At 50.1% G+C, this 27,967-nt stretch overlaps 2 protein-coding genes across 5 annotated transcripts in view; one reads left to right on the forward strand and one right to left on the reverse strand.

Moving 5' to 3' along the window:
• Wdfy4 (WDFY family member 4) overlaps positions 1–11,398 on the forward strand; it is a 287,946-nt gene extending 276,548 nt beyond the window's left edge. For all 4 annotated transcript variants that reach the window (XM_004874534.4, XM_087210586.1, XM_087210585.1 and 1 more), the window contains 5 exons: positions 3,250–3,429; positions 4,981–5,163; positions 6,654–6,738; positions 10,099–10,210; positions 11,015–11,398. In XM_004874534.4, the coding sequence (XP_004874591.2) occupies positions 3,250–3,429; positions 4,981–5,163; positions 6,654–6,738; positions 10,099–10,210; positions 11,015–11,081 (627 nt within the window). In that variant the 3' untranslated portion in view covers positions 11,082–11,398. The remainder of the gene's footprint in view (positions 1–3,249; positions 3,430–4,980; positions 5,164–6,653; positions 6,739–10,098; positions 10,211–11,014) is intronic.
• A 3,112-nt stretch (positions 11,399–14,510) lies between these two features.
• The window catches only part of Vstm4 (V-set and transmembrane domain containing 4), a 100,069-nt gene continuing 86,612 nt past the window's right edge, over positions 14,511–27,967 (reverse strand). Inside the window, exon 8 of the mRNA XM_087210590.1 lies at positions 14,511–20,077. Within this exon, the coding sequence (XP_087066716.1) occupies positions 20,006–20,077 (72 nt within the window). The 3' untranslated portion in view covers positions 14,511–20,005. The remainder of the gene's footprint in view (positions 20,078–27,967) is intronic.

Consider the following 27,967-nt stretch of genomic DNA (forward strand, 5'->3'; position numbering starts at 1 on the left):
AGTGTCAAGCATTCTAGATCCAGCTGCCTCTGACAAGCCCAACCTATGACCACATAAGGCTTTGGGGGACATCTAGTCATAAGCCATCACAGAAATGAAGAAATGGCCCATCCAAGGTCACAGAGGGGAAAGCAGGACTGTTTCAGAGGGATATGGTCCTGGTGGGGAAGGACCAAAAGCAGGGCAAAGTGGAGCTCTGGGTCCAGCTTCTGGAACCCACTGTTTCTATTGTGGCTGGGTGGAGCTAGCATTTCCATAACACTTATGATGCCCTGGGGCCTCTCTGAGCACTGAAAAGAAGGGGCTGTGAGTTCTCTTTCAGATGAGGAAACTGAAGCTCAAAGTGGTTGAGGTGCCCTTGAGTCTGGACTTGTCTACTTCTAGGTTTCGTGGTCTCTCTGTGTACTCATGCACTTGCCCGGAAGCATCACTAGGGATGCTTCTTGTGTGAAGTACAAGTCATTTTCATATCTGTTTCTCAGTCAAGGAGCCCCAAAGTGACAAAAACCAAATAGATCCTATGACATTCACCCTGCCCGGATCCCTAAGCTGAGCATGCTTCCTTCTGTGGGCTGATTCTAGATTTCTCTTGATGACTTTCAAGCCATTGAGTATGTCTTTGTTCCCTGCTGTCACCACCAGGCACAGGCAGCAGGGGTGGTGGCACTTTTTAGGCAGCTGTGCAGGCCTACAGGTGACCTCCTATATCTATGGACCCCTCCAGAACAGTCCCTTCCTGGTTTTATGCTGATTCTGGAGGTTTTCTATGGTGGGCAATGGAGCAGGGTTTTATTCCCGACCTAAGGAAGAGACAGGAAATGAAGGGCAGGGCCCCTTCCCCAGGTGTTGCTGATGCCATTACAACTCACCTGGGTATGGTGGGTGGGTCCAGCCTGACCCTGGTGCTGGCCTTGGGGCACAGCAGGTGACTGTTCTGCTGCTACTCTAAGCCTCCACTTAGCAGTAAGATGCACTATAAAAGCCCTGGTATCGACACCATAAGAACACAGTTATTCATTCTTTCCTGGCTCCAAATCAAGAGACATAAGCTTTGGGAAATCCACATGGTTGTATTTTCCTAGGCAAAGTCAACACTTTATTATTGACCCATAAAGGCTGATATGGCCTTGGGAAGCCCCCAAACCACTGCTTGCTCAGTGACCAGGGTCCATTCCTGACCTGTAGACAGAGAGTCAAGTCATGGTTAAATAGTTTTATAATAGCCTTAAAAGTGGTTCGTCTTTCAAGACATTACAACTTTACAAAGATATTTCAAGTACACTTTGAAGATAGTTCTCTACAATTCCTATATAAAACTTTTCATTTTTTGCATACTACTACCCCAATATATGTATTTATACATCTCCGATCCTTGTCTGGATATTCTTATTTCATTTTCTCCGAGCCTATCAAATGGCTTTCATATTTCTACAGCCTCTATAATTTGCATTTCAATTGTTCCAGATTATTGCATTTTCATAAAATTACATTTCAATTGTTTTGTTATGTCAATGCACCATGGTTTAATAAACCATTTCTTCCAAAACTAGACAATTAAGTTATTTCTAAGTTTTAGCTATTATAAACAGTGCTGCAGAAAGCACCTTAGATCACTGTTTGCTTCTGATTAATGTTTCCTTATGATAAATTTTAGGGAGTAGAATTACTGAGTAGTAACATAAAGTTTTCTAAGATGGTTCCATAGCTTTCCTGTGCCACCAATGATTAATTAAGGGTACCCATTTCATCACAGCACAGCCAGCAGGGGGCCTTATTTTCAGAAGTTTTGATTTTATTTTTGCTACATTAGTTAGGTATAAGATGATAGAATGAAGTTCCTTTAATTGGCCTAGAGAGAAGTGTTATTCTGGAAAAACAAAGAAGCCCATTGGGGGACACATTTCAAACTGCTGCACCCTGCCTTTATTTCTTCTGCCTTGCCAGTTGGCGGGTGTGTGGCACCTCCTGATGCCCTAGCTGCCAGCCTTGGGAACCTAGGTAGGGAGCATTCTGTACCCTGCCCTGCAGAGCATAGGCTGACTCAGTTCCACAGATGAGCAGTTGTGTTGGCATTGGGCTCCTCTGAGCTGCAGTCTGAATCCCAGCGTTACACCCAGGTCCCCATCCTGTCCCCTTGGGTCAGAGCTTAGACATCAGACTTAGTCCACTCTGGGAAGAAAATCAGGAAGCCTGCTCTCTCCCTGCTTATCAAGACAGTTTCCGTGTTCCTAAGATGCCATGCATCCTCTGCCATGGGTTGTGACCAGAAACTTGCCACTGCCATCTGGTTGGTGTCATGTTAGGATCCACTGAGAACAAATGGGAATATGCGGCAGGACTGTTCATTGCTGTGACCAACAAAGTGACAGCTTTGAAAAATGGTGCTCAGCCTCATTAACCCAAATGAGTTAGCCGTGGTCCTTGCCTAAGGGATGGCAGTAAGCCTGGCCAATGCCACCTCATGCCCACTACCTGGTGTCCAGGAGGTGGCAGGCTTGGTGAGCACAGGGGACCTCCAGCAGGCTTTCCTCCTGCCTCTGGGATATCTGGGATGGAGTCTTTGCCATTACTGGCAGCAGTGGCTCCCAGGTACCCCAGTCCTGATCTGCACCCACAGACAACTATGTCAGGCCAGGCCCCACCTGTACCCCACCTGAGGGCCAAGAGAAGGCTGAGTCACCACTGGACACAAACCCAACCCACTGAACTTGTAAGGCACATTTTCCTGAGCATGGTATGACTTCCCCTCCTTCTTCCCGGTTTAGTTCAGGGCCCTTGTGTCTGAGATTCCCACCACATGATAACCACGGGCTTTAGTGTGCATCGAGTCCCTCAGAGGGTCTGTGAAGATGCAGGGTGTGGGGCAGAGCCTGAGAATATGCATTTCCCAGTTTCTGATGCTGTGGGGCTGCAGGGCCAGGCCTTGCTGAGTGACTGTGCTGTGCAGGTTCCAGATAGTGCAGGGGAGGACAAGGGGCAAGGAGGCTGCTGGGCTCTGGTTGGGGTGTTGCAAAGGGATTGCTGAGTCTCCCCAGCTGGGCCTCCCCCCAGAAATGGGGTGACCCATGGGCCAGCTAAGGACCAACACAGCTACGCAGCCATGGACTGGGCTCTGGAGCCACTGAGTCACGGGTCATGCTGAGTCTCTCTCTTTCCTGGGGATTGGGAGCAGTAAGGAGAGGGTAGGGAGTCACTCAGGGACAGGGTGGATGGTCCCTCCCATAACCCTTGATCTGCATCCCGTCCCAGGCCCTGTACGGACACACCCAGGCTGTCACGTGCCTGGCAGCATCAGTCACCTTCAGCCTCCTGGTGAGTGGCTCTGAGGACCGCACCTGCATCCTGTGGGACCTGGACCACCTTGTGCATGTGGTGCGTCTGCCTGCCCACCGGAAGGGCATCTCGGCCATCGCCATCAGTGATGTCTCGGTGAGGCTCCCATTCTTCCATGTCCGTGGGCCTTCACAGTGGCATGGTAGACTGCTCCCCACAGGAAAGCACAGGGACATAGGGGGCTGTTGCCCCAGGTGTGGAGAGACCCCTGTGTGTGGCTACTTGCTGCCCATGAGCCGGTGCAGCCCCCAGGTGTAGCTTTAGCTTCTACTTCTTCCTTGTCCTCCCTTGCTGACTTGGGGTGCTGGAGCATCTGCCCTGGCATGGGGACCACACAGCAGGGACAGAAGCTCCACCTTTGGTAAGGAGCCTGCTGGGCATGGCTGCAGTTACAAGTGGCCTGGTCAGGGCTGACCTCCAGGCAGTCCTCCAGCTGGTTAGCAAAGATGGACTTGGCAGGAACACACAGGTGAGAGGCAGTTAGGGAAATATTTGTAGCAGTGTGGGTTTTCTTCCAGGATGGAAGCCCTGTCTTGGGTCTGGGGCATCCCGAGCATGCAGAGGTTTCCGCATCTGCTCACAGAAATACTCAGAGTCTCAGGGTATAGAGAACATGGACAGAGACTCACAGGAGGAGAAGTCTTCTGGTTCCAACTTAGTGGTGCAATAGGCAGCCTTGACTACAGGGTGGATGTTAGATGGGTGTACAGAGGATGATTGGATGGGTAGGTAGATGGGTGGATAGATGGGTAGAGGGACAGAAGATGGATGGATGGATGGATGGGTGGATATGTGGATGGGTGGACTGATGGATGGATGGATGGATGCGAGGATGGATGGATGGATGGGGCTTGGGTGGATAGGTAAACAATTGGGAATGTGGATATATTTGCGACTGTTTATGTGGATGAGTGAATGGAGAATAGGTGGATGATGATGGTTGGTAGGTAGGTGAGCAGATTTGTTGGGGATGGGTGACCACAAAAGCCAGAATGAATGATGTCCCCGACCTCAGAAAGCACTAGTAGCAGTGTAGATTATGATGTGCTTCTGGGTGCAGGTCTGGCAGAGGTGTGTCAGACAGAGTCTTGGCCTTAGGCAGATGATCCCTAACAAATTGGGAAATTTCACAATGAAGCACAGCTTGAGGAAGGGCATGGACCGTCCTCTATCCCTTCTGCAGTTAGGCAAAAATTAAAGGCATGGCCTCAGCTGGTGACATCCCCACCACTCCAGTGGGTACAGGAGAGACAAGATATGGGGAGCAGAGGTTCTGGATGGGAACATTTCAGGGGATTACATTAGGGGGTTTCCCCTCTGAGACCACTTTCCACCCAGCTTCACACAGGCTCTGAGCCTCGTGCTGTCATTTGAACCTCTGTGCTCTGACCTCCACCAGATGGAATCCAAAACCTCTTCACGGTGTGGGGTGTCCAGCTGGGTATAGGTTCTGTGTCCAGAGCCAGGATTGCTTTGTGATAAGAGTGCCGAATTTGTGTGAGCCAGCTGAAAAGAAGTGGGTGTCTTAGGAGGTCTTGAGGTACCCTGGAAGGTACCCCAGATCAGGGGTGCTTGGTTGTACAAACTGGGTAACTGAGAAAGGGGCAAAGGAGGCATCACTAGTGACTCCAGCTGTCACTGCTGCAGGGCACCATCGTCTCCTGTGCAGGTCCCCACTTGTCCCTGTGGGATGTGAATGGACAACCCCTGGCCAGCATCACCACAGCCTCGGGCCCGGAAGGAGCCATAACCTGCTGCTGCATGGTGGAGGGACCAACATGGGACCCAAGCCACGTCGTTGTCACAGGCAGTCAAGACGGCATGGTTCGGGTAGGTGTGTCTTGGGCAGAGTGAGGACATAGCACAAGTAGTGTGTTTGTCTTCCTTTTTGCCCATTTCCTCCAGGGGTTCAAACCTTCAGTTTGCATTTGGGGCACTTCCAGTCCAGGTGCCTGCAGCAGATAAAAGAAAAGGCAAAGCTCTTTCTAGGCAAAAAGCAAATAAATAAAATTAAATATATATATATATATATATGATATTGCATGTATATAATAAAGACTGTTACAAAGGTGTGAATGATGAATGGTCAAATTCAGTAGATTATAGCTCAATGGTGAAGAGATATATGTGGCACTCACTCAATCCAACTTACCCATCCATTTATCCCTCCACTAATTTAATCTATCTACCCACCTATGCAACTATCTCTCCAACCATCCATCCATCCATCCATCCATCACCCACCCACCAGTATGTACCCCAACTATGAACTCAAGCAACATCCACCCACCCACCCACCAATCTAATGCTGGCTGAACCCTGGCTCCATGCCAAGTGCTCCACGAAAGCCACTGCAGATGCAGAGATTCATGAGAAACAGGCACTTTTCATCAGGATACTCATATTCCAGAAAAGGAAGAAGAGAAGGCAAACAGGAAATGGCATGTGCATAGCACCTGCCATGGTTGAGGTAATCAAGAGTGCCATGGACTCTGAGGAGAGCCATGGAGAGGGAGGAGCTGCTGGGAGCTAAGAACAAGAGGAAGATAGAAGAACAAGCCACAGGAAATGGCAGGAGGATGAAGCAGTGAGTGAAGATAAGGAGGAATGAGAGGTTTGCTCAAGAAGCTGTCCTTAGAATTTCATGATCCTTTGTCCTTAGAATTTCATGATCCATGAAAGGAAACATCTGCCAAATGCACAACCATATTTAGCCTTGCCCTGGCCCCAGGTTCTGCAGGCTTGGAGTCTCAGAAGGGGATGACTCTTTGGTTAGGGAATGGACAAGCGCAGTGTGGCCCAAAGCAAGCATGTGTTCCTTTCCTACAGAGAGATTCAGGGGAGGTGCAGGTCAGTGAGACCTGAGCATAAGGAAAAGCCAGGGGCCTGGGGCTAGAACATGATGAAGATCACAAAGGCTCAGGCTGCTGGGGTGTGGACTGACCTAGGTAGGTCAGAGGAGCCCTGTGCAGTTAGCCTGAAGCCCCAGGAGGGGCCAGACACAGAGGACCTGGAGGCCAGGGTGGTGTATTGGGGCCCTCCTGGCATTAGCTCAGGGCTGTGGAATCTGCAAAGGACAGGTGATGGGAGCAGGGAAGGAGAGGGACTTAGGGACCCCGGGGTGGGCATGGACCCTTCCAAGCTCCAACTGTGACCTAAACAGACAAGAGCTGGAGCCCTGAGCAAGCATTTGCTGATAATAAATATCATGCCCATCACTTCCCTCAGGGGACCCCAGGCATGATGGAGAAGCTGGGCCACTCGAGCCTGCAGACACAGTCCTGCCCCCAGCCCATTAACATGTTCTATTTTCTGGACAGATTTGGAAGACTGAGGATGTGAAGATGTCTGTTCCCCAGCAGGCAGCAGCAGAGGAGCCCTGCATGCGGCCTCACAGCCCCAGAGGTACCTGCCTTGCCATACACAGCCTTCCTCTCGTCTCACCCTGCCCTGTGCCACCCAGGGCTGCAAAGCTTAGGGAAGCCATGGAGATCAGGATTGCCACCAGGTTTGGGGACAATGGGAGAATGGTTTGTTTACTGTAAGTTGCTGGTATGGAGAAGTCCTAGCAAGTCCTGACCTCAGCCCTGTAGAGACTGTGATCCTGGGGTTCCATGGCCATGTAGACAGTGGTGTGGTGGGTGTCAGGGTGCCTGAGTTTCAGGAGGAAGCCCCATGCTTCCCCAGGTTGCAGCAGTTGTTTGCTCATGCCCATCTACCTCATGGACATGGGCTCTACCCAGCAGGCTCTGCTCAGCAAGGCCCTCAAGGCAGTCCTGGGGATCATCTGCTCAAGCATCACCAGGGGCCATGTTAAAAGTGTGGGTTCCCATCCTGCTACTCAGCCTAGGCCCCTGGAAAAGCCTAAGAGGTGTTAGAATTGATATAGCTTGGGATTCTGGGTGCCCCAAAGTAAGAGAACCACTGTTCTGCAAGCAAAACCCCTCTGGGTGGTGGCAGATGAGACCCATATGAGAAAACCTGGTGACCTTCACAGCCACTGTTACTGGCTGCACCAGGACAGATCCTTCCAGCTCATTCTCCTTTCTCATAGTCATCCTGTGCAGTCCTATTACCAAAACATTCATTTGAGAGAGAGAAGGAAACTAAGGCACAGACCAGCCAGGAATTTGCCCAAAGGGTCTCAGCAAGCATATCATCTTCTCGTTGCTGCCACCATAGCAACCACAACCACTGCAGGACAACCTTCCCCAGACACTGCCATATAGTCATCATCCTGAGCTCTCCACCGGGAGCACAGAGCCAAACTCACCATCGCCTTTGTCTAGTGCCCTGGCCACATCACCTCCTTCAGCACAACCACCTTCTCTCCCAGCTCTGTCTTGACCAGAACCAAGACATCTTTCTCGGGTCCCACAATCCAAGGAACCCATGATGGTGAAGAAAGAGTTCTGTCATCCCTAGGCTTCAGGGACACCCTCGTCTGTGTGCTCCACCTCCCAGAACTATGATCACCCCCACAAGAGCATTTCTCAACTCTTGAGGGTATCTTTGGAAAAGAGCAGTCATTTTCAATGAGTTCGCCTCTACCATGTAGTGCACACCTCTTTGATTCACTTGACCATTCATTCATGGCTCAGCCCCTACCCTGTCCTAGGCTCTATGCTGGGAACCTCTTCCTTCATCATCCAGGGACCCATGTGACAGTCTAGGGTGATCCAGAGCACTAACGTCACAAAGACCTAGAGCTACACTCAGCCCTCTGATCCTCATTTCTCCAGGGAGGGGAACATGGAGGCCATGAGGAGTCATCCCTTCCATCCCATCCCATCTCAGTTGAGAGAAGAGAAGGTGGGGGTGGTATGGTCTCAGAAACTCAGCACTTCTTTGGACAGCAAAGGTCCATCCCCTAAATTGGTGCACTGGGAGGACTATCCCTAGCCTGATTAGGGTATGGTTCTGTAATATGCCTGCATGAGACTGTATGCCATCTTGGTCTGGCCACCACTTACCCATTTCTGAAGCTATTGAAGTTCAGTAGGCTAAAGGCATTTGCTTAACCCATCATGGATGGATGGATGGATGGGGATAGGTAGATGGATGGATGAATGGCTGGATAGATGAATGGATAGGTGGATGGGTAGACAGATAAAGAAAAGTCACCTCGGAGCCATTTCATTGGTTTTGGACAAGGCCATGCATCCTCATCCACCAGCATCAGCATGGTGGTGAAGCTGGGTTCATTGCCTGGGAATCCAGTGAATATGTGGACAATAAGGCTTGAAGCCCAGCTCCATCCCAGCACCTTGCCTGGCCCTGATCTCCCTCTGTCAATTGGAGATATTTCCTCTACTGCCTCTCTCATCTGATGATAGGAAAGTAATAGGCACAGATCAGAATCCACTCCACAGTTCAGTTCATCACTGTCATTTTCTCACACTGCTAGGAGTGTCTTCTCCTTAAATGCAGCAGCTGATGACATTAGGGAAATTACAAGATGGTTTCAAGTCACAGGGAGTCCCTGATCCACACCTTCTTCTACTCTATGTCCCCACCCCAGCTTACTGCTGCCTAGGCACTTTGATGGCTGAGGTGCAACTGTTGTTCAGTGAAGGGTGGGGATGAAATGGCACAAAGGCCTGGCATAGGAGAAAAAGAGTCACATAGGGCCGCAGTTTAGAGTCAACAAATCTGTGTGCAGATTTGCAAGTGAACTCACTGGAGGTCTTTAGCAAGGAAGCATGTTGCTCTTATAATATTGCTCAAAACTGTTTTGGTGGAAAGGGATTAGGATTGAGCATGACACGTGGATATTTGCACATATGTCCTCTTGGCGTATATTTTATTGCATCCCGTCAAATGTCTTAAGGGGCTAGAAAGGAGATCTTTGATGATATTGAAGATACTGCGTTTACGGGAAGATGAAATCTAATTTCTGCCTGGAATTCATTTGTTTGTCATTTGCAGCAAAGACCAACCCAGATGAGTACAGATTATTTCAGAAATCATCTCCTAGATTTGGACTCAATCTGGTACATAAAAAGAGCTTGGGAAAAGCTTGTTTGGACTTATGCAAGAATTTGCAAATGTCTGTTTCCAATTTATGGTGGTTCCCCCTCTTGAACCCACCATGTACTCCCAGCACAGCCTGGCTGCACACATAGGTGGCCACACCAGGACAGCTGGGGATGCAGCAGCTCCTGGCCCCAGGTCCAAGGAAGTGGCCTCGCAGGGCCATACCTAGCTGCTTTCTTCCCTTCATGTCAAAGGAATTACTGTCCATCCCCAAATGCAGTCATTAAGATGAGTGAAGTAACAATCATTGAGTTATATTTTTTGAAAAAACGTTCTCAGCATTTAATTATTGGTTGTGGCGTGAGAGGATTTAGATAAGTTGATAATGCCGACTTTATGTAATTTATTTTTACTAGGCAATTATGGGCTGCATTACATCCTGGCAGCAAGGTATTGTGGGGCATCTTATTAAGCATAAAGCCAGTAAACACTGATGAACAATTTTGCTGAACTAGGCACGCAATTTAGAAGGCAATAATACACAAATCCAATTTGGTACACAGTGGATCGGAGGCCCGTCAGCACATGTAACTATCACAGCCTGCAAATTAAATTGGGACAGCCCTCTTTGCAACAGCACAGGCCAAGATTAAATATAGTTTCCCCCTCAATTTAGCAAGTTGCTGACCACAAATATAAATATGTGTGTATGTGTTTGTGTGGACGCATGCAGGCTCGGGTGTGAAGGCACCTGGGTGTCCTAACCGTTCCTTTGCATGCTCCCCCCAGGTCACAAGTGGCAGAAGAACCTCGCCCTGTGCCGGGAGCTAGATGTCAATCTGGCTTTGACAGGAAAGCCCAGCAAGGCCAGCCCTGCGGTGACAGCTCTGGCCGCCTCTAGGTAAGCGCAGCCTGGTTTCTCAGGCATCCAGCAGAGGGCGCTGGGCCACCCCAGAAAGTCCATCAGGCCCAGTAAGGCACTGGTTAGACAGAGGTCTGTTGCTTTGTGACTTTTTCCTGAGTTCTGCTGCTAATGGTAACACCTGGTGTAATGCCATCCTGTACTAACAGAACCTTCGTCTGAGGCTCTGAACCAATTAGGGCAGCCAGTGGTCATATGGCACTCAATGGCTATTTAGCGGGCACAGTGACCTGTGGCGCACTTCCCATGGTGAGCTCACCACGCACCCCCGGAAATGTGGGCTGGGAGCTGCTGACCTTCCAGAGCTGCCTCCCTTTTCCCTCCCTGCCTGGGTGGGCTGGACTGGCATCCTCAGTGGTGGGAACAGCACAGGGTCCTGGCTGCCCACCTGGGTGAGTGGGTGGATGGCTGGGCAGGACACAGAGAAGGAGAGTCCTGAGCTGCAGTCTTCACTGAAGAATTTGCTGTTGAGTTCTGCTTGGTTCTGGACAAGCGGCAGTCTTGGCACAGGAGACACAGAGGCCTGCCATCTCCAGCTGCTTCTCCAGGCTCTGGGAGCCACCACCCTCACCACTCAACTCCCCCACCCCCCAACACACACACACACACACACACACACACACACACACACGCACAAACAAGCTTCCAGCCCTCCCTCTTCCTTCCCCAGCTTCTGGGGTACCTGAGGCCTGGCTGAGCCCCACGCTGCAGTTTCCAGCAGGTTGGCTGGACACACCACAACCACTGCTACCTCCAACACTTGCTGTCTTCTCTCCTCCCCAGGAACCAGCCGAAGCTCCTGGTTGGCGATGAGAAGGGGAGAATATTCTGCTGGTCTGCAGATGGGTAGGCTGCAGCAGGGGCTCTGGCATGCAACCTTATGTGGTACCCAGCAGTGGAAATGATCAGGGCCTTTGGGGGCCCCCTCTCCCCAGGGCATTTGAGGAAGGGGCCTCTGCCCATCAGTGCTCCATACCCCAAACTGTCCCTGTGGCCCGTGGGAGGACTCTAGACAGGCTACAAAAACACATGTATGCTGGACACTGACCTGTGGGTGACAAGACACACAGGAAATGCACATGACTCTGCTATTCCACTGAGAAAAATGGGGCGGGTTACTGGAAACTGTCTGGTGTGTTTATTTTATTAAAGCAACTATTTTCCCAGTGTCAGAACCTGAGTTTGAAATCACTGCTCTCTTCTTCTCTGGTGTCCTCATCTCACCTCACCTGGGCCAGAGAGCCCGAGCAGTGAGTCAAGAGAGTCACCCACTGCTGGTGGAGGGAAGTCGGGCTAGGGTGCCGCTGCTGGGCCCAGGCGTGCAAGCTCCTCCCAGGGCCATCCTTACACGGAGCCCAAGTGTACAGCTGACTTTGACCCGTACTCTGTCTGTCCTGGGGAAATCTACACTGTGGGAGGACTTTTGCTCCCCTCCTGCAGATGGGCAGATGGGATGCTCACTTGTCCCCTCTGAAGAACTTCAGTCCCTTCTGGGGCAGGCCACCCTCAGGTCAGGCCTTGGGTGTCAAGGCCTCAGGCCAGGCTTAGTCTAACGCCCCCTCTCCACGTTTAGCCTTTCAGAGCTGGGAAGGACACTTACCTTTTGGATAAAACCACAGTCGGGTGGCTGAGGGACTGTAGGGAGGCTCGGCCTCTCGCTTCAACTCCCCCTCAGCCCAGGCCTTTCTTCAAGGGCTCAAGCAGAAATATGAACCTCTCCAAGCCCCAGAGAGGGCCAGATGATTGTTCCCAAACAATTTACCCCAGGCCAAAGGATGGCAAGAGAATGAGCTTGGTATTGTGTGCGCCTCGGGGGACAGGGAGTCAATTTAAAGATGGCTTAGAAAAGGCACAGTGGTGCATAGCCCTGTCAGAATAGTGAGTGCAGCCAGGACACGCTGGTGCATCCTGAACTTTGAGTTCCCTGCAAAGAGGAAGATGGGGAGGAAACACTTCTTAGAGCACAGCACTCCTCCCTGGGTGGGGAGCTCTCTTGTCTGACCCTGGGCGGAGGGTCACGCCACCTCCCCTCCGCCCGCACATGCTATTAGCTCACAGCCATTTGCAATCTCCCAGTCTGTCTGCGACTGCATCCCAGGCCCATACATTTAAGAGCAGAGAGCACCACTCCCCGGAAGCATGAGAGCATGCCATAAATACTAGGACTGGGTCTCCTGTCATTTTTCAAAACACAATTTGCAGCATTTACCCAGGGCTGAAAGCTCTGTTGGCCAAAGGTCTGTTTCCTTTCATTCACTCAACAGTTTTGCCCTTCATTTGCTGTGTATTGTGGGGAAGATGGGGAGATGAGGTTGGGTCTTCTTGGGGTCTAGGGGCTAAGAAGTCAGAAGGGCCCTTGAGGGACATCTCATGCCCCAGGGTGGGTAGGGGTGACATCCTGGCTGTCTTAGTCTGCCATAGACTGGGGGGCTTAGGTGACAGAAGTGTTTTCTCACAGTCCTAGAGGCCAGAAGTCCAAGATCAAGGTGCAGCAGTGTGGGTTTGCCCTGAGCCTCTCTCCTTGGCTGGCAGACCCTGTCTTCTCCTGGGTCCTCACAGAGTGCTGCCTCTGCATGTGTCTGCAGATGCACCCCAGCTTCCAGCTGGAGTCCATCCAAGAGAGTGGAAGCCACGTTGCTGGATGGAGTGGACTCGGTGTCCCTGCTGTGGGGATGTCTGAGCAGGAGGTGAGGGATGAGGTGAGGAAGAGATAGTGGTCCCTACTGCCCACCTGGCTGTCACATCTCAGGCAGGAGGCTTGGGAGGGGCGTCCTCAGCCTCTGACCCCCTCACCCTATGTTCCACTCGCTTGCACCTGGTCCACTCTGAGATGACAGCCATGCCTGACTCTGCCAGCTGAGCCGCCCTCCACAAGAACTTTCTAGTCATGGTGACACCAGGCCTGACCTAGCCACACAGTGCTGACATGCCCCACACTTGCCCCAGCAGCAGCGCTACAGATTCTGCTCCCAGGAAGTCCTAGGTCAGTCCCCTCCCCATATACCTTGCGCACCAACCATTCATCCCAGAAGTCACTGGGCCTCTCTGGAGGGGAGGTCACCTTGCAGTGGACCATGCTCTAACCTCAGGACAGCGAGGACCGTGAAAGCACAAGACCCTGTCAGGCAGGCACTGGAGTCCTGAGAGGCAGTGTCATCACTGAGGCAGTGTCACCACTGTCCTTAGTGGTGGTTCACTACTTAGGAAACTACTGAGATTTCCCTAAGGCACAGGCTGTGTCTGCATCCCCATGGGTACAGGCCTGGTCTCACCTGGATGCACCTCCACAAGCAAGGTGTTTGTAGGAAACTCACAGTGAACCCAGTGTCTGGAATCCGAATGTAAGTCTGGCCACCCTGCTCCCTGGACTGAGTTCAACAGTGGGAGCTCAGGGAGGGCCCTCAGAGGCTCCTGGTGCTACTGAGCTCCAGACCTCCTGTGCATCTCTCCGGCTGTCTCTCACCCATGCGGGCACAACCTCTGCTGCACACTGCCCTTGCCTCTCACCCATGTGCTCCAGGTCCCGCGGGTAGAGCTCAGTCCTGGAGGTGACAGCACTGTCCTTCCAGCTCCACTACAGCCAGAGCCAGTGCTGAGAACCCAGGCCTGGCACCTGCAGAGAGCCAAACACCAGACTGAGCTGGTCCACACTGAGATGCCAGCAAGCAGGGTGCATTGGAGAGGAGTCAGCTCTTCACATGAAAATCCAGATGGAATCTGCTTTGCATCAAATCGAATCTCTCTGAGACAAATCTGATTTCCCTCAGAAAGTTCTTGGGAACACATCACATGCCTGATGTGATGACATAGGGGGTGTGTGCATGAGTGTGTCTGTGTGTATGTGTGTGTGTGGGCATGAGTGTATGTATCTGTATGTATGCATGTGCAAGTGTGTGGGTATGTGTGCATGTCTATGTGTATCTGTGAGTGTGTATGTGTGCGGGCATGTGGGCACATGTACAAGTCTTTATGTGTGTCTATGAGTGTGCATGTGTACATGTTTGTGAGAGTGCAGGTTTGTGTGCATGTGTGTATGTGTTTGCATGTCTCTGTGCGTGTGGGTGTGTTTCTGTGTGCATGCATGTGTACACATGTGCATGTGTGCAAATGTCTATATGTGTGACTGTGAGTGTGCATGTCTGTATATGTGTGTGCGTGTGTGCATGTATTTGTGTGTGCAGACGTGCACATTTGTGTCAATGTGCTGGGGCACATTGCCTGAGCTCTTTCTCACCCTCAGGCAGTAGCAAGCCCCCCCTCCCCACACAGCCCCTCCCCAGGTCCCCAGAGGCTCAGGTCCTGCACCAAGGTCTCCATGTGCCCCCTCCCCTGCCACTTCCCAGAAAGGCAGCAGGACAGGGGGCCTGAGCTGCCCACACTGAGCTGCACTCAGCTCCCTTAGCTTTGGGGCCTGGGCTCTGGGAGATCCTCAGCAACACCAGCATGGGGAGGTGACCTTGGCCATCCTGTGAATCCCTTGTTCGTTCACTCACTTTGCACAAGGACCCGATGGAGCCAACAGGAGCCAGACATAGAGATCTGACATGGAACCGTGAGAGTCCTACTCAGCCACTTCACACTAGGGGAAACTGAGTCCCAGAGAAGGGAAGTGGAAGGAGATCCTGGTCCAGGCTCAGGCCTGAGCACCCCTTCTGCAGAATTGAGTGGGTTCCACTCCTTCAAAGGGCCATGGGCAGAGGGAGTCTAAACAGCCGGCCAACAGGACCCAGGGGTCTGTGAATGGCTACCCCCAACCTCCCAGGGAAACACAAAGAAGAATGGGCTCAGGAGCTTTGGGGTGAATAGAAAAGCAAGCCAGGATCATGGTGTCAGAGGAGAGCAGCTTGAGCACCCCCTGTCCTAGGAGCTCAGCACTGCAGCAAGGGACCTGTGAATGAGAGTTTATTCTCCCATGAGCCCTGGTCTGTGCAGCCTGCTCCTCCTCAGCAGGAGTCTCCTGCTCCCCAGACAGTGCAAGGTCCGAGGCCACAGCCCCTTCCACCCCAAGGGTCTGCGCAGAGAGGACTTGACTGTCGATCATTTCCACACCGCTGACAGGACCACGGTGGCCTCCCTTCTTCCTACCCTCCCCACTCAAGACACTGGCCCGGTTCAGACATTGACGTGGTCTTACTCAAGCCCATGCCCTTCAGGAATGGTCTTTGTCACCTATACAGCGATTTCTCCAATCTGTCTCTTTAACGTTGCTCTCTCCTCTTCTGAACTTCAGCTTCCGATCGGTGCTATCTGAGAAATCCAGGCTGGGTGCACTGTCAGCCCCGCTCAGCTCACACCTGTGTTCATGAGGGCTTCTGTGTAGAGTAAGAACCCAGGTGGCCCTGGAGAGATGCAGGGAACCAGCCCTACTCAGAAACCTGGACCATGCAGCGGGCTCCAGGCTGGAGAGCAGCTTTCTCCCCATTTCTGCATGAAACAGGGTGACAGTGACCAAGCAGGACTGAGGGGCACATGTAGAGATATCAGGGGTCTCAGATGGCAGGGAGAGTTCAGGAAGGGCACCCTCCAGGAGCTGGGGGTAGTGACAGCCACAGAGGTGGGGCTGGGGAGCCTTGGACAGCCCTGATGACATCCTAACCCTGAAGGGTCCCCACTGGATGATACAGCTGGGGGTTCGACATTACTCACTTGAACTTGGGGACAAGGGAAGCAGGGACACAGGGTTGCAAGGCATAGAGCAAGCACCACACTGGGGGCCTCTGCTCTCTTGATACCCTCAGTGCCCCTGCAATAGGCTGGCTGTGCACAGTCTCTTCTTCCCAGAGCAGTGGATGCTGATGGCATCAGCTGTGGAGACAGGGGACACCCAGCCTCCCAGCCTCTGCACAGGTAACTTTTGGGGCTCCAGGAATACAGTAAGGTCCCAAACTGGTGGTTTGGGGGTGGGTGGAATTGGCAGTGCCTCCTGTGTGGGCTGGGCATGTCCATCGTTACTTGGTCTCTATTCCCTGGAGAGGCTCAGCGACAGCGGAATCTGTTACTTCCTATGTGTCTTTTGGTGGCTCTCCTAGGAGGTTGTATTGTTGAACTGGCCTGGAACTCCTTTGGTCTGATTGCTGGGCCTGTGCCTTGTGGGAGACTCAGGCCTTGGGGATGGTGCAGAAGATCCCGTCCTGCTGATGGGTGAGCAGGGTGCCTCTTCGAGTCCATGTGTGGTTTCTCAGAATTGGCAGGGCGGCTCCCCTGCCTGGTGTCCCACGTCTTCATCCAAAGTTACCCTAGTGACATACCGAGCACCTCCTCACTTCAGTGTCAGGATGCAAGGACGGTGGGGACAGGAAGCTCCTGCCTCGGGACTTCACACTCTAGAGGCAGATGGGATAAGTGAGAAGATCCTGGTGCAGGACCCAGGAGACAGGATATCTGGAGACACTGGAGGACTGAAGGGAGGGACACCCATAGACACCTGGCCGTGGAGGAGCAAGAGAAACCGGTGATGCTGTGACCGTCACATCCATGCCTCCCAGGCCAGGACGCCAGGGTTCCAGGACAGTTCCCAGATGAGGTCAAAGGGACCTAGTGAGTGTCTCTGCCATGCATGGCTTCAGGTACTGTCCTCAGCTCCGAGATATGGCTGCCGTGTCCCATCCTGTCCTTCTGTCACCTGTGCCTCAGAGCCATCATCTAGGCCACCTGAACAGCACATAGCACAGGGAAGGGGACTGTAATGTGCCACTTGCCTTCCTCACACAGTCCTGGCACCCAAACCCACAACCTGGCTCTTCCTCTCTGACGTGCCCATGCCAAGCCCCAGCCTGCTGCTGTGGGGCCACAGAGAGGCGCCTGTGAAGGGACCTAGGTGGGCACCACGTGGGCCCGGCTCCCACAGGAGTGGCCAGGATCTGGGCGGGGTTGTGGCCTTTCAGTGGGGTGGAGACAAATGGATCTGCCCCTTTCCTGAGGGTGGCCCCTGGGCTTTAGGAGAGAAGGATCCAGACAGGAGGGTCTACACCAAAGCCCCAGCACTGACACCGGCCCTGCATTCTAGATGAAATCACCAACTTTCCTGACTACCCCCAAAGCATCTGAGGGTCTCAAGGTCAGAGGATGCCCTGTTTATTCAGCCCTCTCTGTCCTGTGCACCAGGAGCCGGACCCATGTGGCACCCCAGAAAGGCAAACTGGATGAATGGATGAATGAATGAATGAATGAATGTCTTGACAGTGTTATTTGGAGACTAGCAGAGGCATGATGGATGGTCAGTGTGACAGCTCCAAGCCCTGACCAAGACATGGCTTGGAGCAAGACAGTTGGGGTCATGTCCAGAGTGGGGCTCCAGTCCACAGTCACACGCAGCCATGTTGGGGTGACACGCAGAGTGTGTGGTGAATCCCCTGCCCTGGCTGGTGTCCAGAGTGTGGGCTAGACCCGTCTCTGATGTGCCAACTTGCAACTTGGAACCTAGAACTGCACCGGCCTTACCCTGGTCCACTCCCTCGGTCCATCTGGCCTTGCCACCTGCCTGTTAGGGGAGCACAGGGCCTCAGTGCTGGGCAGGGCACCAAGAGGGCCACTGTAGCCTCAAGGGTGTGAGGGGCCAGCACTCCTCCCCAGCGGGAGACACAGGGCACACCATGAGGCTCATGCCCCTCCAGGGAAGGGGCGAGGGAGTGCTGGGAACAAGAAACACAGCAGGGGACAGAGCAGCCTCCTGGGAAGGTAACATTTAGCCACGTGACATTTAACGAGGGAGGGAGCTCTATGGGGATCAGGGCTCATTCTAGGCACAGGGATGGACAGGAAGAAGTAAGGCAGAAAGAAATAAGCAGCTCTCGAAACAGTTTGAGGTGACGGGAGCCCTCAGGGTGCTGGACAGCAGCAGGGGCCACAGTGTCACAGGGGACATGAGGAAGGTGGCTGAGCACTGGCCAGCAGGGCAGCCCCTGGGCTGCAGACAGAGAAAGGGAGAGCTGCCTCTGAGCACAGGAAGGCACCTGTCCCACCCTGGCTCTGTGGGACACTGGGTTACTTGCTGGCCACATCTGTCCCGGGGACCACATGCCCCACTTGAGCAAGAGCTTCCCTTTGACTGGGGCACTGTGTAGCTGCTAGTCCTCAAACTGGGGTACCTGCTGTCAACCTCCCCAGCTGGTGACCAGGCCCAGGAGGACCCACACGGGCTTCCTCCTTAGCAACATCCCAGCCGGCTGCACATGGGGACAGCTATGAAAAATGACACTCAGGGCCAGCACCACCATTTCCTGTACAACACATAATTAGGTTAGATAAGAAACTAGCTGTGTCTAAGTGCTATAAATGTCTATATTAAGCTATTTTGAGAGTGCCAAGCACTTTGACATTTGAGAGTTCAGAGTAATTGAGGGATTGAAATAAAATTGCTTCTGTTATTTGAAAGGTCATTATCATCTTCAGCGAGATATATGAGGACTATTTTCCACTCTAGTGAGCCGTTCTCTCTGCACAATTAGCATCGCTTGAGCAGAGGCCTGCCAGGGAGACTCCTACCTGCAGCCCCCGCCAGGACCCAAGGTGGTCGTAAGACACTGGGCACAGGGGAGCAGGACTCAGCTCTGACATGCAGCCCCTACTGTCACTGTGGGACAGCTGTCACCATGGACTCTGCACCTGCCCCTTGTGTGTTGGTCCTGGTGCAGGTGCATGCTGGGAAAATTGGTCTCATCCTCATCACGTGGTCAAGGATGTGGTCATTGTCAGACACTGTGGATGAGGAAACTGAGGCCCAAGGCTGGCCATGGTCAGAGAAGCTTCAGGAGTATGGGTGGTGAGTATGGAGTAGGCTGCTGGCCCCCTACTGCATCAATCACTTGAGGCTCAACCCCATGTCAAAGGGAGACAGCTCACATGTGGAGCAGCTCAGAGGGGTAGGCTCTTGAGGTCCCCTAGGGCCTGACCCCATCTCCCCACAGACAGTGCTGCTGGCTCCCCCTCCATGGCCTGAGCCACCTGTCTCAGTCATTGAGTCTCCAGGGGCTCCTCAAGGAGCAGAGCGGCCCCCACTAGCTACCAGCTTGGGTTCTTGGGAGGGATGGAGGTCAGCAGGGAGTGCAGGGTCCTAGGACAGCAGTACCACCACCCTAGAGCCGAAGGGGTAATGGCCACCAGTCCAGGGCCACCAAGCCCCTAGTGCTTCACAGGTCACACCGTGTCTTGGGAGCTTCTAAATCAAGTCAAGATCTTGACCCTCCTCTGCAATGTGAAGCTAGAATATTGGCCAGAAAACCAGACACTGTTGCCTCCCTTCTGGCTCGTTCAATCCTCCTCCCTGGCTATTGAGTTAAATAAATAGAATGCTCTTAACTAACGGTGAGAATCCCAATTTAGAAATAAGTCAGTGCTGAATTCCATCCTTGGTTAGCATTAACTTAATACAGCACAGTCTCTGAGGATCCTGCAGAAAGAACTTGAACTTCCACCACGAGTGCATCTCAACCACATAGCTAGCACTCCTGGGAGGGGATGGGCAGTGTCATCTGTGACAAGCTGTCAGGGCCTGGCAATTCATAAAAAGCAGAGACACTTCTTACAGTCCTTACGGTTCTGGAGGTTGGAAGTCCAAGGTCCAGGGCCCACATTTGGGCAGGGCCTCTGAAGACCATCACCCCATGATGCAAGGTGGGAGAGCTCAAGACTGTCAACTCATGGCCTCTTTTATTATCTGAATCAATCTATCCATGAGGTCACCCCTCCCAGGACCCAAAGCACTCTGGTGAGGGCCTACCTCCCAGCACTGCTACATAGGGATGAAGTTTCTAGCACTTACCTTTAGGGACATGCTCAAAGAGGAGCAAAGAGCAGTGAAAAGTATCGAGAGGGCATATTCGTGGGACACTTGCTGGGTGACAGGCCCTGTGATGGATGACAATGAAAGTCTCCTAAGAAACAGGCATCCTTTGAAAGCAGGGACCTGAAGACACTGTCTCTGCCACAGCTGCACTGTTTGGAGCCCTCAGAGCTCCGAAAAAAGCAGGACTCACAAGTGTGCAGACACACACTGGAGACCAAGCTGCCTCGAAGAGGGGGAAAGCTGGCCCTCCTGCAATGTTGGTGCATGATCCTCCTTGATTTGCTTTGCCAGGGAAGATACATGTAACATAAAGTTTACCATTTTAACTATTTTTGAGTGCATAATTCTGTGTGCATGTCAGCCAGAGAAACAATATTGTATTTTAGTTTCTTTTGCAATGCTGGGGATCAAACTGAAGGCCTCTTATAAGCTGGGCAAGGGCTGTATCACTAAGGTATATCCCCAGTGCCTGCTTTTTATTTTCTTTTTTCTTTTCTTCTTTTTTCTTTTTTCCTTTCTTCTTTCCTTCCTTCCTTTCTTTCCTTCCTTCCCTCCTTTCTTCCTTTCTTCCTTTCTCCTTCTCTCCCTCCCTCCCCTCCTTCTTTCATTTTTACATTCTCAAGCCTGAAGCTATCCAGCCAGGTATCTTCCTAGAACACTGAGGACACTTCCTCCTCAGGCCCCAGAGCTCCGCTGTGGCTTTCTGGCCGAGCTCTGGAGCAGCTGGGAGTTCTGAGTCTGTGGCTTGCCCTGAGCTGGCCCCTCGGTCCATCATGGTTCCAGGCCTGGATAGAAACAGCTGCAGGCCCTTCTAGTCCCATGGAGGAGGAGCTGCTGCAGGCCCTGAGGGTGGATACTCCAGGACCCCACCAGACAGGCGCCTGCCTATGGTACAGAGGGCGGCCAGCCCCCACACCAGTGTCCCACCGCCAGTCCAGCTTGCTATTTCAGGCTGGTCTGGTGGAAACCGGCAGCACTAGCTGCCAAGGGGATAAATATAGCAGTGTCTTTTTGCTGAGCTGTGGCAGCTCTGGGGAATGTGGTTTGGGGCAGAGGGTTCCGATGGTGGCTTGGGGAGGAACAAGTTCTACCAGAAAGAAAGAAAATCCCTTCCATGTGGGTCAGACTTTTCTGCTGTCAAAGCACCTTCAAGTCTGCGGCCACTGTGCTGTGGAGCAATGAAAAGTGGGGTGAGTTAGTTGCCAGGGACAACTGCAGAGGGCTCAATGGAGACAGGGGTCTGCCCTCTCTTCCAAACTGGACTTGCTCCCCCTGGGAAGACAACTTTATGTCCCCTTGAGCCTGACCACTTTTCAGAGGAGGAAATTTCAGGTCAGAGAGCTCAAATGGCTTCCCAAAGACACATAGGAGTGGAAAGAAAGCCCTAGGTCTGGGCCAGAAAGCCAGGGTTCATGCTATCAAATAAGAAGAGCCAGGACTTATGCTAAAGCAAGCAGACTGCGTACAAGAAGAAATAACCCCAGACACTGAACCCCATCTGGGAAATCTAATAATAAGCCTTGTACCCAAGCCAGAGAGAATCATTTGCACACACCTAGGTAGTTTGTAGCACATGACATACGTTACAGGTTTGCTTGCAAATGGGGCGAATGACATAGATATAACAGAGTAAGAAGATAAAGAGAGAAATTTGGGCTGAGTTTGGATTTGGAGAAGAATGTGTGGGCTTGCAGAGGGGCAGATAGAGGTCCTGGCTATGGAGAAAGGGAGGAGAGGAGCCAGGGAGAACTGCAAGTTCTCAGTGATGGTCACCAGGAGGTGCTGTTGACCTCAAGTAGCTTGGGTGCTGTGTTTGGAGAAGAGCAGCAAGAAGTTCCCTGGACTGGGGGCCAAGGGACAGGGATGAGCTGTGTGTCCCTGCACACCCAGGTCTGTAACTCAGGAGGTCCCAACTCCTGGAGAATAAGCTCCTGCCATTCCCTCACTCAGCCGCATGCTCTCAGAGGCCAAGCTGGCAAAGGACAGCAGTACATGTACTTGGTGTCTGCAGTGAGCCACATGGACTGTGATAAACTGCCTGAATCCCCAGTCTTCCAAAACAAAACAAGTGAGAATTAAGAGAGGTCACCCAGAAAGTTCCCTTCACTGGAGATGGAATGCGAATAAATTCCAGAATTCAAGGAGACTTTTTGTTTTTTACTTTTACTATACATTCTTTTTAAATTAAAAAAATTAGTACTATGGAGGTCATGATGACTAGAGCCAGGTCACAATGCTGTATATCTCTAATGGTCCTGTAACTTGTAGATCAAGGACACCTTTAGAAAACAAGAAAATGTCCAACCAGCACCTAGAGAGCACAGACCTCTGCATAAAGATGCCTCAGACCTTGCAGATTCCCTCAGATCCATCCATAAACACAAGACTCCAAAGTTCTGTGCATATAGGAGCAGCAAGAGGTCAGCCCAGCCTCCTCGGGGCCAGGAAGCTGCAACACAGGAGGACAGAACCCAATTCCCTCCACAGCACGGGCCCCCATGCCAGCCGCTAATGAGTGCAGCTTCTGTGCTGATGAACGACACTGCTAATAAAGTTTAATGTGGAAGAACAAGGTGTACTTAACCGGAGCTGTAAACATGGATAATTCTATTTAAAACTATAAGGTACAGCGCATTAATGTCCAGCAATCAGACACTCAATTGGTGTGGAGCTCATGGAGCTGTGCTTCTGAGGAAGCAGGCACCTGGTCATCTTTTACCAGTGACAACAGAAGGTGCAGGACACCCCCACGGTGACCCCTGCACCCACCCTGCACCTCCAGCAAGAGCCTCATGCGATCGTCATAGGGTCTCTTCTAGTCTTGCTGGGCAGCCCTCTCTGGGATTTGCCTGCTTTCAGGCCTCCAGCTTCAGCACATATCTGAGGATACCTTGTCACCATAATGACCTCCGTATCCCTCCTACTGTCTCTTTATAGTCTTACTTCTCAAAACGTGGTTGAAAGCATGGAGATTTCCTGGGAGATTATTAGAAACTCAGAACTCAGGTTGCACCTGGACCTCCTGAACCAAGATCTGTGCTTTACCAAGGTCCCAAGTGACAGCTTTGCTGCCCCAGGGAAGATGGCTTTTTTCTCCCGAGGATGCTGATCTTCCCAGATGAGCCTCATGCATGCCCTGAACCACTGTGAAGTGATTGCCACACCTGTCAGAGTCCTTGACATGATGAGGAATAGTCCCTAAATGTGAGTCTGGGTTTCTCAAGGAGTAGGCAGTCCACAGAATTACACATTGCAAACTGTGAAGTGCTGGGTACCAATTTCACACCAGTAAGAAACAGGAGGTGGGTCGTGCAGAAGACGCCGAATCAGCCCGCTGCAGACAGGCAGGTCTGCGCACGCCCTACTGAGGTCCCGAGTCACAGGGAAGATGCCAAATCAGCCTGCGCCCCGGCAACAATCCACTGGACTCCACCCCCACCCCTCACTCCTCTGTACAGCCACCTGGTTCCACACTACAAAGAGGCAGAGGACACTGGACCACCAGACCACTGTACTGAGTCCCACTGCTCCCGGCCCAGAGGTAGGGGCTTCTGAGCCACTGTCCCACTGCTCCCGGCCCAGAGGTAAGGGCTTCTGAGCCGCCATCCCACTGCTCCTGGTCCACAGGAAGGGGCTTCCCGGCCATCATCCCTCCCACTGCTCCCAACCCACAGGAAAGGGCTTTTGGGTCACCATCCCTACCGCTGCCCCCTGCCCCTGTCCCACCTCTCCCAGCTCAGAAGAGGTAATCCATGCAGGTGCCAACAGCCCCCCCCCCAGTCAAAATGAGAAAACATGTAAATAAGTCTCAAAACCAGACTCCCAGGTCGCCTACGGCAACCCCAAAGGGAAATGAGATGGAACACCCTGATAATCAACCACCTGGACCCACTGAACTGCCAACAAAAGGGGATCTGGAAAAAATGAAATCAGAAATAATTTCTCAGATAGCAGGAGAAATTGTGCCCCTAGTGCAAGACATGATTAATAAATCTAGAGAGGAGCTGAGGAACATGATGGAATCCCAACATAAGAAACAAATGGAATCCATAAAACAGATGCAAATAGATTTCCAGGACATGAAAAACTCCATTGAAAGTCTACACAGCAGAATGAGCCAATGTGAGGACAGAATTTCAGATATGGAAGATAAGGTTACAATTAGTGACCAGGAAAAGAAAAATTGCTTCAAAATTATAAGGGAATATGAGAAATCAATCCAGCAGCTGCTAGATGATGCAAAGAAGAATAACATGAGACTGATTGGAGTCAATGAAGAAACAGGAGAGAGTGCAGATGACATAAAAGATCTCTTCACAGAAATAATGGCAGGAAACTTCCCAAGCAGGGGAAAAGAGCTTGACAAACAGATAAGTGAGTCATATAGGACTCCAAATAGCCTTGATCAAAAAAAATCTACACATAGGCATATAATTGTTAAGATTCCAGAAACTCATCAGAAGAACAAAGTTCTACAAGCAGTTAGAGAAAAGAAACATATCACATACAAAGGAAAGCCCATCAGAATCACAGCAGACTTCTCAATAAAAACCATCAAGCCAAGAAGAGCTTGGAGTGACATATTCTAAGCCCTAAAAGAAAACAGCCTCCAACCCAGATTGATGTACCCTGCAAAACTGTCTTTCAAAATGGATGGAGAAATAAGATACTTTCATGACAAAGAGCACCTTAGGAACTTCGTGAATACCAAACCACCACTCCAAAGAATTTTACACAGTATCCTAGGAACAGACATTGAGGATTACAACCCCAGGAAGCAAAGCAGAATGAACCCATCTGGCATGACAAGAAATTAAATGTAAAGGGGGAGAACCCAACAAAAAGAAAAAGTCATGGCAATGATAAGTCAATACGTTTCAGTTATAACCATCAGTGTTAATGGTCTCAATTCACCAATCAAAAGAAATAGACTGGCAGAATGGGTCGAGAAGCAAAATCCAACAATATGCTGCATACAAGAAACACACTTCATTCAAAAGGAAACTCACAGACTGAAAGGTAAAGGGTGGAAAACAATACATCATGTGACAGGAACCCAAAAAAAAGCAGGAGTAGCTATCCTCTTTGCAGATCAAGTAGATTTCAAACCAACACTGTTTAAGAGAGATGAAGAAGGACACTACATCCTTGTAAAGGGAAGAATCCAAGAGGAAGAGATGACAATCATAAGTATCCATGCAACAAACACTAGTGCACCCAACTATATAAAACAAATACTAACGGACATGAAAAGTCATATATGCACTAATACAATTGTAGTGGGGGACCTCAACACCCCACTGTCACAAATAGATAGATCAACTAGACTAAAAATAAGTAATGAAATACAAGAACTCAATCGAACTCTTGAACAAATGAACTTAACAGATGTTTAGAGAGTCTTCCACCCCACAAAATCAGAATACACATTCTTCTCAGCTGCACATGGGTCATTCTCCAAAATAGACCACATACTCATACATAGAACATGTTTAAGTAAGTGCAAAGGAATTGAAGTTATCCCCTGTATATTATCAGACCATAGTGCCATGAAATTGGAGATCCATAACAAAAGAAACTGGAAAAATTTCATAAACATGTGGAAATTGAACAACACACTTCTGAATAACCAATGGGTCACAGAGGAAATTAAAGAAGAAATCAGACAGTTCCTTCAATTAAATGACAATGACAATACAACATATTGGAATCTATGGGACACAATGAAAGCAGTCTTATGAGGGAAATTCACAGCAGTGAATACACATATTAGGAAAACAGAACAAGCCCAATTAAACAACCTGATGCTGAACCTTAAGCTTCTAGAAAAAGAACAGAACAACCCCAGAGCTCATACAAGGGAGGAAATTATAAAGATCAGAGGAGAAATCAATGCAATGGAGACTAAGAGAATGATACAAAAAATCAATGAAGCCAAGAGTTGGTTCTTCAAAAGAATCAACAAAATTGACAAACCCTTAGCCAACATTGTCAGAAAAAGGAAAGAAAAGGCCCAAATCCATGCAATTAGGAATGAAAAGGGTGAAATGACAACAGACCCAGCAGAAATCCAGAGGATCATCAATACCTATTTCCAGAACCTATACGCCAATAAGATGGACAACACAGAAGAAATGGACAGATTCCTAGATACATATGAATTACCAAAGTTGAACGAAGAAGACGTAAAAATTCTGAACAACCCAATATCAACCATTGAAATTGAAAATGTAATTAAAAACTTATCAACTAAGAAAAGCCCGGGCCCTGATGGCTTCATGGCTGAATTCTACAAGACATTTAGAGAGAAACTGCTGCCACTACTGTTTAAACTCTTCAATGAAATTGAAAGGGAAGCAACACTCCCAAATTCATTCCTGGAAGCAAGCATCACCTTGATCCCCAAAGCAGAGAAAGACCCAACTGAAAAAGAGAACTATAGGCCAATCTCACTAATGAACATAGATGCAAAAATCCTTAAGAAGATAATGGCAAACAGAATGCAGAAGATCATCAAGAAGATCATACACCCTGATCAAGTGGGATTCATCCCAGGGATGCAGGGATGGTTCAATATATGCAAATCAATCAATGTAATACACTATATCAATAGAGCCAAGGAGAAAAACCATATGATTATCTCCATAGACACAGAAAAAGCACTTGACAAAATCCAACATGCATTTATGATAAAAACCCTACAAAAAATTGGAATAGATGGTCTCTGCCTCAAACTGATAGAAGCCATCTATGAAAAACCAATAGCCAATATCATACTAAATGCTCAAAACTGAAATCCTTCACACTAAAATCAGGAACAAGACAAGGATGTCCACTATCACCACTCTTGTTCAATATAGTTCTGGAAACATTAGCCACGACAATTAGACAAGAGAAAGAAATAAAAGGAATAAAGATAGGAAATGAAGAAGTCAAATTGTTATTATTTGCAGATGACATGATACTCTATATAGAAGATCCCAAGAACTCCACCAAAAGTCTTCTAGACTTAATAACCAAATTCAGTCAAGTAGCTGGATACAAGGTCAACACACAAAAATCAATAGCTCTCCTCTACACTAATGACTGACTCACTGAGAGAGAAATAGGGCAAATAATTCCTTTCACAATAGCATCCAAAAAACTGAAATACCTAGGAATCAACCTAATGAAAGAAATCAAAGACCTCTTCTCTGAAAACTATGGCACTCTGAAAAGAGAGATTGAAGATGATATCAGAAAATGGACAGACATCCCCTGCTCCTGGGTAGGAAGGATCAACATAGTGAAAATGGCCATATTTCCAAAACTGCTATATAGATTTAATGCAATTCCAATTGAGATCCCAGCAGCATACTTCATGGACTTTGAGAAAACAATCCAAAAATTCATTTGGAACAAGAAGAGACCCAGAATAGCAAAAGCAATTCTAGGTAACAGAGACATGGCAGGGGGTATCACAATCCCCAACTTGCAACTATACTACAAAGCTACTGTGATAAAAACAGCATGGTACTGGCAAAGAAACAGACCTGAGGACCAGTGGAACAGATTAGAAGATGCAGAAACAATGCCAGACACACTCAGCCATCTCATCTTCGACAAAGGAGCCAAACACCCTCACTGGAGGAAAGATAGCCTCTTTAATAAATGGTGCTGGAAAAATTGGGCTTCAACTTGCCAAAGATTAAAACTAGACCTGTATCTCTCACCATGCACTAAACTAAAATCAAAATGGATTAAAGATCTAAATATTAAAATAGAAACTCTGAACCAGTTGGAACAGAGGTTAGGTAGAACCCTTGAAGACATCGGTGTAGGAAAAGATTTTATGAACAAAACCTCAGTTGCCCATGAACTAGCACAAACAATCAACAAGTGGGATCTCTTCTTGTTAAAAGGCTTCTGCACAGCAAGAGAAACCACCAGCAGTGTGAAAAGACAATCCACAA

Source organism: Heterocephalus glaber, unplaced genomic scaffold, assembly GCF_053883595.1.
Source record: "Heterocephalus glaber isolate CG9 unplaced genomic scaffold, H.glaber_assembly_v1.0 deba00001150, whole genome shotgun sequence".
Classification (NCBI taxonomy): domain Eukaryota; kingdom Metazoa; phylum Chordata; class Mammalia; order Rodentia; family Bathyergidae; genus Heterocephalus; species Heterocephalus glaber.